At 48.3% G+C, this 9,929-nt stretch overlaps 1 protein-coding gene across 2 annotated transcripts; it reads right to left on the reverse strand.

The window, feature by feature from the left end:
• Positions 1 to 480: 480 nt before the first annotated feature.
• Positions 481 to 9,444, reverse strand: LOC119922270 (class I histocompatibility antigen, Non-RT1.A alpha-1 chain-like). 2 transcript variants are annotated; one of them, XM_038742240.1, is made up of 7 exons: positions 9,309 to 9,444; positions 7,771 to 8,037; positions 5,661 to 5,945; positions 3,768 to 4,049; positions 3,490 to 3,579; positions 2,756 to 2,788; positions 481 to 1,926 (listed from the first exon to the last, which is right to left on the reverse strand). In XM_038742240.1, the coding sequence occupies exons 1-7, from the start codon at positions 9,382 to 9,384 to the stop codon at positions 1,922 to 1,924; spliced, it is 1,038 nt and encodes a 345-aa protein (XP_038598168.1). In that variant the 5' UTR covers positions 9,385 to 9,444; the 3' UTR covers positions 481 to 1,921. The 2 variants fall into 2 exon arrangements, with proteins under 2 accessions (XP_038598168.1, XP_038598167.1); XM_038742239.1 differs by lacking the exon at positions 481 to 1,926 and having other exon boundaries at positions 2,748 to 2,788.
• Positions 9,445 to 9,929: the final 485 nt, after the last annotated feature.

A 9,929-nucleotide genomic window follows, 5' to 3' on the forward strand; every position in this document is an offset into this window, starting at 1 on the left:
CTCTGTGACCCTCAGTCACCTTTGACCCTTCTCCCCTTCCCCATTAAGGAAAAGCAGGTCACTGTCAATCAAAAAATTCATCAGGAAATCCAAATCTCCCTACAACCTCAATCCCTCTTTCCTTTCTTTTCTTTTCTCCTGCTACCCCCCAGATCCCACATCTGCCTCATTGCTGGGACTTGTTCTTCACTTTTCCATCTCTGAACCACTGTCCCTGTCCTGACCCCTTTCCCTGCCCATAACTTCCTCCCCTCTCCAGTTCCCCAGTCACTTCCCTAATGTACACACTCACGAACCCTACTAAAAAGCACATTCCTTCAGGAGAGCTTCCCTGACTAAACCATCTCCTTGACCATTGGCCACACTCAGCCTCATACGTGTTGCTATTTATCTGTCTTCTTGTTCGTATTTTTCTAGACTGTAAGCCAATATGGGCAGGGATTGTCTCTATTTCTGAAATGTACTTTTCAAGTGCTTAGTACAGTGCCCTGCACACAGAAAAAGCTTAAGAAATACGATTGATTGAATGAATGGCTGAATTTAGTTTATCATCGGGTTTTGTTTACCGTCCATGCACCTAATTTTCATTCTTTTCCCTACTGTATGTTTACACTTTGTGCTCAATTGACTCTCCCATTAGTCCGTAATCCTCTCGAGGGAAGGGATCTGACCCTTTCCCCAAATACCAAGTTGCAGACTTTTCCCAGGGAAGGTGCCCAATTCACTGCAGGCACTCAGTATAGTGCCGTGTACCCGGCAGGTGTCGAGTTCTGAGCTGGACACCCAGCAGGCTCCCTGTTCAAAACTGGACCAGAGATTTTGCCTTTTTAGGTTAAAAGTACTCTTCAAGGAGATAGGCCTAAAAGCTATTCACTGTACCTAGAAGGCCACAACGGAGTAACAAATCACAATATAGAAAATAAAACTGAAATTATAGCACTTGGTGCCTGTTTCCCTACTTAGACCTCGGTCGACTTGCAAAAAATCCTTGCTGACCCATAAAGTGAGAAAAGCTCAGTTCAGAGTGACTAATAATGCATTTCTAAACCATTGGTATAATTCAGTAGCTAATATGACCACTTATTACCTAAAAAATATGAAAGGCATATGACAACAATTCAGGAATTGAAATGATTTTAAAGGATATTATGGAAGCATTTTTACCTTACCAAAACTAGTGTGCAGTATTCTCAAGGAAAGAGGGATCTAGTTTCAAACTGTATTGAGTGGTATTTTAACTTTATCCAATAATTCTTTGAAAGAGCATCACCACTTATTCATTTACATTTGCCCTTAATCCATCAATTTGTACATGATTCCATATTTCAAAACAGACAAGTTTTCCACACAACGACAGTAAACATGAAGCAGGGAGGCTACAGTTTCCCAGATCTAAAAATAGACATCTTTGCCCAGGGCAATTTTTTGTTTAGTTTTGTTTTTAAGTGTTTTTTTTTCCAATGGAAATCACTCTTTGTGACCAGAAGAAACTCCACAGCAGATATTACTCCCTTTACTCCCAAACATGTGGGAGGAGACATGAAAGCTAGTTTTATGGAGATGCAGTAACCTGTCTCGAAGTCCGTCAGAGGAAGCTCAATGCCAGCCTTTTGACAGATGGCATAACGGACTTGTTTTTCTGAGCCCCATGTGGGACAGGGCCTGAATCTGATCTAATAATCTGTTATCTACCCCACTATTTAGCACAGTGCTTTGCATGTAGTAAGCGCTTAATAAATACAAGTATTAAAACAAACAGAAAAATGTGCAAACCATAGGTCAAGAGGAAATGGACACATACACAGAGTGAAGAATGGAATCAGGTGCAATTTGAAATTGATAAAGTACATACTGTGGAACTAGGGAGGGTAAAAGTACCAGCAGGATTCTCTGTTCTCTTTATCCCAAGCGGGCATCCATTTCAGGCTGGAGATGGAAAGAGTCAGTCAGGGAGGGTCAAAAAGGCCCCAACCCCCTTCAACCTCCCCAAACTCCTATTTAATCAGAGACCTCCCTCCTCCTCTAGACCCTCTCCCTACCTCACATGCACTAATAACAGGAAGACAGTCCCGTTAACTGCAGTCATTTAACTGCTGTGTGACCTTGGGCAAGTCACTTAAGTTCTCTGTTCCTCAGTTCCCTCATCTGCAAAATGGGGATTCAATACCTGTCCTCCCTCCTACATAGACTGTGAGTCTGTGTTGGGACTAGATGATCTTGTATCTATCCCAGTGCTCAGTAGAGTGCTTGACATATAAGTGCTTAAAAATAACACAAAAATTATTATGATGATCATTAGAGTCGCTGGAGTCAAGTTCGCTATCTGGGGAGAGGGAAACTGGTCAGCACCAGGGCCTGGGGAACAATCTCTTTGCTTGGTTCTTAGTTAGAAGGCCGTGGGTTCTAATCCCAGTTCCGTCACTTGTCTGCTGTAAAAGCCACTTTACTTCTCTGTGCCTCAGTTACCTCGTCTGTAAAATGGGGATTGAAACTGTGGGACGGGGACTGTGTCAAACCCGATTTGCTTGTCTCCATCTCAGGGCTCAGTATAATGCCTAGTGCTTAACAAATACTCCAGTTATTATTACTAGTTCTCTATCCAAAGGGTTATGGGGTCTGAGCTTGGAGCCTGGAACGGAGGAGTCCAGCCCCTAAGGCCCTGAAAATGGAGCCATCCCACCACCCTGTCTTCCGCCTCTTCCTTCATTTACACCTTCCATCATGTCCCCTTCCAGAAAATCTCTCCCTCACTCACTTCCAGTTAATTTGTCGTTCCCATCCCTTCCACCTGGAAAGAGAAACCAGAGTGAGCAGGAGAGGACGGAATAGTGGGTCTGCCTGTCCCCTCATTCCCCACCGAATCATCAACCCAAGACCCAAGCCTTCCCCTCCCCTCCATCTCCCTCCCACCCTCCCCCTCGACTTTTTCTCCTAAGGAGACACAGGAGTATTTGTTAGGCCCCCCTCGACTTTTTCTCCTTGATTCTAGGAGACACAGGAGTATTCTTTAGGCCATTCCCAGGCTAGGCTAAGCCTGGGCTCAAAACACCGCTAATTCTCCCGTTTCAGCCAGGATGGGGAGAAAGAGAGGGGCATCATGGCCTAGTGGCTAGAGCACGGCCCTGGAAGTCAGAAGGATTTGGGTTCTAATTCCGGCTCTGCCACTCGTCCGCTGGATGACCTTGGACAAGTCATTTTGCGTCTCTGTGCTTCAGTTACCTCATCTGTAAAATGGATATTAAGAGCAGGAGCCCCACGGGGGACATTCATTCATTCGATCGTATTTATTGAGTGCTTACTGTGTGCAGAGCACTGAACTAAGCGCTTGACCGGGACAACTTGTATGTACCCCAGTGCTTAGCAGAGTGCCTGGCACATAGTCAGTGCTTAACAAATACCATAAAAAAGGGGGCAGGAGGGTAGGAGAGTTCTGGCCGGGTTCTGGGCTTAGAATCCCCTCCCTCTGCCTCCCCACTCCCTTCTTCCCACCTAATCTCTTCCTCCAGAGGACGACTGCTAGGATCCCTGCAGTGAGGATGAAGATGGCAGCCACAAATCCAGAAATGGGAGGAGATGGTTCTGAAACGGAATGCGAGTCAGCACTCCATCGTAGGGCCCCGGTCACCCCCACACCGTCCCACACTGGGTGCCGATGTCAGGGCCTTCTTCCCTTGGAGGGAAGACCGCCGTCCCCCCCCACCCCCCCGCTACCCAATTCAGTCCCGACGCCAGCCCCCCTGTAGATCCCCCCACCGACCACCCCTTACCCCAGCGCACGATGAGGGGCTCAGCCAGGCCGTCGTGTTGCACAGTGCAGGCGTATCTCCACTCCTGTCCTTGGGGCACCCCCACTGCCGCCGTCCATTTCTGGAAGGTTCCGTCCCCGCCAGGCCGCGTCTCCACGTGCTCCGTGTCCCGGGTCAGGTCCTCCCCATCCCGCTGCCACCTCATCCTGATCCTTGACGGGTAGAAGCCGAGGGCCCGGCACCGCAGGGTGACGTCGTCCCCGTCCGGGCTGGGGTGACGGGTCACCCCTACAGATGGGGGGGCTGTGGGGGAGACCGGGATCAGGACAGGAACTCTGCACCTGGAGAGACCCCCCCCTTCATTGCGGGGGTCACAGAGAGGTGAGGGTAGAGCTGGGCCTATCATTCATTCAATCATATTTATTGAACGCTTACTGAGTTCAGAGCACTGTACTAAGCACCTCCCCAGGCCCCCACTCCATGGAGCATAATGCCTGTCTCTCCCTCTAGACTGCGAGCTCATTGTGGACAGGAAAAGTCCACAAGCGTTTAGTACAGTGCTCTATACGCAGTAAATGCTCAATAAATATGATTGCCAATCAGCATGGCTTAGTGGATAGAGCATGGACCTGGGAATCAGAAGGACCTGGGCTCTAATCCCAGCTCTGCCACATGTCTTTCTGTGTGACCTTGGGCAAGTCACTTCACTGCTCTGTGCCTCAGTTACCTCATCTGTAAAATGGGGGTTAAGATGTGAGCCCCACGTGGGACAACCTGATTACCCTGTATCTATCCTAGTGCTTAGAACCGTGCTTGGCACATAGTAAGCGCTTAAAAAATACTATAATGAATTAATACCGGTTCAGCCACTAGTCTGCTGTGTGATCTTGGGCAAGTCACTTAACTTCTCTGGGGCTCAGTTACCTCATCCGTAAAATGGGGATTAAGAATGTGAACCAAATGTGGGACAGGGACTCTGTCCAACCTGATTAACTTGTATCTACCCCAGCGTTTAGAACAGGGCTTGACACATAGGGGCGGAGTCCGTTCGAATCCCGGCTCCACCGCTTGTCTGCTGTGTGACTTGGGGCAGGTCACTTCACTTCTCTGTGCCTCAGATACCTCATTTGGAAAATGGGGATTAAGACTGTGAGAACCACATGGGACAACAATCACCTTGTATCCCCCCAGCGCTTAGAACAGTGCTTTGCACATAGTAAGCGCTTAACAAATACCATTATTATTATTATAGTAAGCTTTTAACAAGTATCATAATTATTATTATCTCCACAGGGGCTGGCAGAGAAGGGACTGAATGGCCTAGTGGCCTTTTTCATTCATTCATTCATTCATTCATTCAATCATATTTAATGAGAGCTCACTGCGTACAGAGCACCATACAGAGCACTTGGGAGAGTAAAATATAGGGGAGGGGAAGAATCTTCCCCCAGCCCAGGGAGGTCACGAGCTCTTTTTGAGTTTCGGAGGCCCCGGGCAGGAAGGGGAGGAAAAGGCTCCAGTTCTTAGTTCCTTCTCTGAGGGACCCTTACAACCCTGAGAGTTGGTGTGGTCAATAATTCCTGAACTGAAGACCAGGGTTGAGGAGCAGGAGAAGATAGAGGAAGAAGATGGAGGGGGGATGAGGAGTGGAACTTTCTCCATCCCCAAACTCGTTGTGGGCAGGGAATGTGTCTGTTTATTGTTGTATTCTACACTCCCAAGCACTTTGTACGGTGCTCTGCACATAGTAAGTGCTCAATAAATACGATTGAAGGCATGAATCCCCAGCTCCGTCCCTCCATCCTGACCTGCGTGGGTCTGAGGTTGGGATGGGCTCTGTATTGGAGTGGAGACAACTGGACATAGAGCCTCCTGGGCCGACCGCAGAGGCCTGGGGAAGGGCCCTGGCCTTACTTTTCCGATTCAGGCTGTCCCCTCCGAGGCGCAGGTATATTTTCATCCATTTGGGACAATCGCACTCCAGGTGGTTTCTCAGTCGACTGGTGAATTTCTCATTCTCCTCCCACATCCTCTTGGTGATCTGGGCCACGGTATCGGCAGTCACCCAGGTCATATTCTTATGGTTTCTTTCTAGGGTGATATAATCTCGTCCGTCGTAGCCAACCTGGTAGTAGCCGTTCTTGACTGTGCCATTGTCCTCCACCTCACAGCCAAACATGGTCTGAATGGAATGAGACCCTGAGAGCCCCAGCCCCAAAAGTCAGATGGGTGGGTGGAGGGGCCACCCTTTAGCTCCACAAAAAGAGCCCCATGAAGTCCCTCGTTCGCCCCGACAATCTACCACATAGCCCTTGGTGTTCAATCAATCAATCAGCGGTATTTACTAAGCACTTAGCGTGTGCAGAGCACTGCTCTAAGTGCTTCGAAGAGTTTAATTTTCATTCAATCGTAGTTACTGAGCGCTTACTGTGTGCAGAGCACTGTACTAAGCGCTTGGAAAGTACAATTTGGCAACCAATAGAGACAATGTCTACCCAGTGCTCTCAGTCTAGAAGGGGGGAGACAGATGGCAAAACAAAACAAAGGGGACAGGTATCAATAGCATCAACGTAAATAGAATTATAGATATATACACATCATTAATAAAATAAACACAATAATAAATATGTACATATACACACAAGTGCTGCAGGGCAGGGGTAGAGCAGAGGGAGGGAGTAGGGACAATGGGGACGGGAGGAGAAGCAGAGGAAAAGGGGGGCTCAGTCTGGGAAAGTCTCCTGGAGGAGCTGAGCTTTCAGTCAGTTGGTAGACATGAACGAAGCAGCATGGCAAAATGGAAAATGCACTGGCCTGGGAATCAGAGGACCTGGGTTCTAATCCAGTCTCCACCACATGTCTGCTGTGTGACCTTGAGCAAGTCACTTAACTTCTCTTTGCCTCAGTTTCCTCAACTGAGGAACCTCAATTTCAATCCTACTCTCTCCTGCTTAGACTGTGAGCCCCATGTAGGACAGGGACTGCTTCCAACCTGATTAACTTGTATCTACCCCAGCGCTTATAACAGTGTTCGACACACAGTGATCACTTAACAAATGCCATTAAAAAAAGAGAGACGAGCTTACGGTCCAGAAGGGAAGACAGATATTCATATAAATAATATATAGATATGTACATAAGTGCTGTGGGTCTGAGGGAGGGGTGAATAAAGGGTGCTAATCAAGTGCAAGAACGATGCAGAACAGAGTGGGAAAAAGGGAAATGGGGGTTTATTCAGAGAAGAACTCCTGGAGGAAGTGTGATTTTAACAAGTTTTTGAGGGTGGGGAAGAGTGATCGTCTGTTGGATATGAAGAGGGAGAGTGTTCCAGGCCTGAGTGATCGATGGAGAGACAGATGTATATCTTACTCCCACCTCCCAGCCCCAGAGCACTTATATACATATCTGTAATTTATTTATTTATATTAATGTCTGTCTCTCCCGCTCTAGACAGTAAGCTCATTGTGGGCAGGGAATGTGTCCATTTATTGTTGCATTGTACTCTCCCAAGCGCTTAGTACAGAGCTCTGCATACAGTTAGCGCTCAATAAGTACGAATGATTGAAAGTATATGGAGGTGGTCTAGGGGATTCTAGGGGCACAAATAATAAGGGGCGATGGGATCCCCCCTAGATTGAATAATTGGAGGTGACACTGAATTCCCCCCTGCCAAAATCTCTCTCTCGCTCTCTTTTTCTCTCCCTCTTCTCCTCTCTACTCCTAGGAAGCAATGTGGTTTAATGGAAAGAGCATGAGCTTGGGAGTCAGAGGTCCTGGGTTCTAATCCAGACTCCGCCACTTGTCAGCTGTGTGACTCCAGGAAAGTCACTTACCTTTTCTGTGCCTCAGTTACGTCATATGGAAAATGGGGTTTGACACTGTGAGCCCCACATGGGACAACCTGATGACCTTGTATCTACCCCAGTGCTCAGAACAGTGCTTGGCACATAGTAAGCACTTAACAAATACCATCATTATTGCTATTATTATTCTTTCTCTCTCTCCTCCTCCTCTCCACACTCACCACCTTCGGTCTGGTTGTAGTAGCGGGGCAGATCCCTCAGGGAGTCTTGAGAATCCCTGGAGAGTCCTGTCGCGATTCTCTTCAGGTCCTTCAAATGATCCCCCACGTCGGTCTCCAAGATCCACCAGGCCGAGGGGATGGACATGCCCCCGTTGCTGTCGAAGCGGCCGAGCTGTTGGTCATCCACGTAGGCGACAGCCGTGAATGCCGGTAGGCCGGGGCCCGGCTGGGAAACACCCGTGAAAAAATAGCGGAGAAAGTGCGACCCTGAGACACAGACACGGAGGAATCAGAGACGTGGGGAGGGTGAGCGTGGAACCATTCACAGGGTACCTGGTACGACCATCCCCGAAAGGCCGAGCCCCTGCTCTTTTCCCTTCCGACTCAAGCATGGCGAAGTGGATAGAGCACGCAGCCTGGGAGACAGAAGGTCATGGGTTTAATCCCAACCCTGCCACTGGTCTGCTGTGTGACCCTGGGCAAGTCACTTCACTTCTCAGTGCCTCAGTTACCTCACCTGTAAAATGGGGATTAAATGTGTGAGCCCCATGTGGACAGGGACTGTGACCAACCGGATTTGCTTGTATCCATCCCAGCACTTAGAACAGTGCTTGGCACATGGTAAGCGCTTAACAAATACCATAATAATATAAAGAAGCGGCATGGCACACTGGATAGAGTGCGGGCCTGGAAATCAGAGGTCCTGGGTTTAATCCCAGCTCTGCCACTTGTCTGCTGTGTGACCCTGGGTAAGTCACTTCACTTCTCAGTGTATCAGTTACCTCATCTGTAAAATGGGGATTAAGACTGTGAGCCCCATGTGGGACAACCTGATCACCCTGTATCCTTCCCCGCGCTTAGAACAGTGCTTTGCACATAGTAAGTACTTAACAAGTGCCGTCATTATTATTATTATCCTCAGTGCCTCAGTTACCTCACCTGTAAAATGGGGATTGAGACTGTGAGCCCCACGTGGGACAGGGACTGTGTCCAACCCAATCTGCTTATATCCACCCCAGCATCTAGTACAGTGCCCGGCACATAGTTACGCGCTTAACAAATACCATAATAATAATAATAATCATCCAATTTGCTTGTATCCACCCCAACGATTAGTACAGTGCATGGCACAGAGTTAAGCACTTAACAAATACCATAATAATAATAATCCAGTTCACTAGTATCCACCCCAGAGCTTAGTTCATCACTTAGAACAGGGCTTGGCACATAGTAAGTGCTTAACAAATACCATCATCATTATTATTACAGTGCCTGGCACATAGTAAGCACTTAACAAATACCCCAATTATTATTATTATTGACAGACAATTCCCTCTCTCTTCTATCCTATCCCTGGCACTCCCGCCCCAACACACACACCCTGACCTCTCCTCTCTCTTGTCACTCTCCAGCCCTGAGGACCAGCCTGGCCCTGAACAGCAAAACTCTTAAGCTGAAAGCCCCCTCCCTGGGTTCCCTCCCCAGCCAGACCCCTTTTGGACCCTCCCCAAACCTGAACAGTCCTGGGATCCAGTTACCTGTCGCCCTGGACCCCGGCAGGCGAAGGACCCCCAGAAATAGGAGCAGAAGCAGGTAGAAGGCCGGAGTCCCCATGGTCGAGATTCACAACCAGAATCAAATCCAGTGGATGCTGTTTGCGACTCACCCCAGCATATCAACTGCTTGGGCACTCAATGGGAACAAAGGCTCGGGTTGCAGTAAGAAAGAAACTGAAATTCAACTTGGTTGGTGACTCTCCTTAGCACTTCCCTTCACTCTGAGTCACCGTTCTCACGTGTCTCCTTAGTTCTATCAGTATTGTGGACGGAAGCCTGGAACATCCCTCACCCCCTCTGCTGGGCTTTGACTACTTTTTTAAAGATGGCATTTATTATGCGTCCAACACCATTCTATTAATAATGATAATGATGGTATTTGTTCAGCGCTTATTATGTGCCAAGTACTCTTCAAAGCGCTGGGGTAGATACAAGGTTATCAGTTTGTCCCACGTGGGGCTCACGGTCTCAATCCCCATTTTACAGATGAGGTAACAGGCACAGAGAAGTTAAGTGGCTTGTCCAAGGTCACACAGCTGGGATTAGAACCCAGGACCTTCTGACTCCCAGCCCAGGCTCTTTGCACTTAACCAAGCTGTTTCT

This window comes from Tachyglossus aculeatus, unplaced genomic scaffold (assembly GCF_015852505.1).
Source record: "Tachyglossus aculeatus isolate mTacAcu1 unplaced genomic scaffold, mTacAcu1.pri scaffold_101_arrow_ctg1, whole genome shotgun sequence".
NCBI lineage: Eukaryota > Metazoa > Chordata > Mammalia > Monotremata > Tachyglossidae > Tachyglossus > Tachyglossus aculeatus.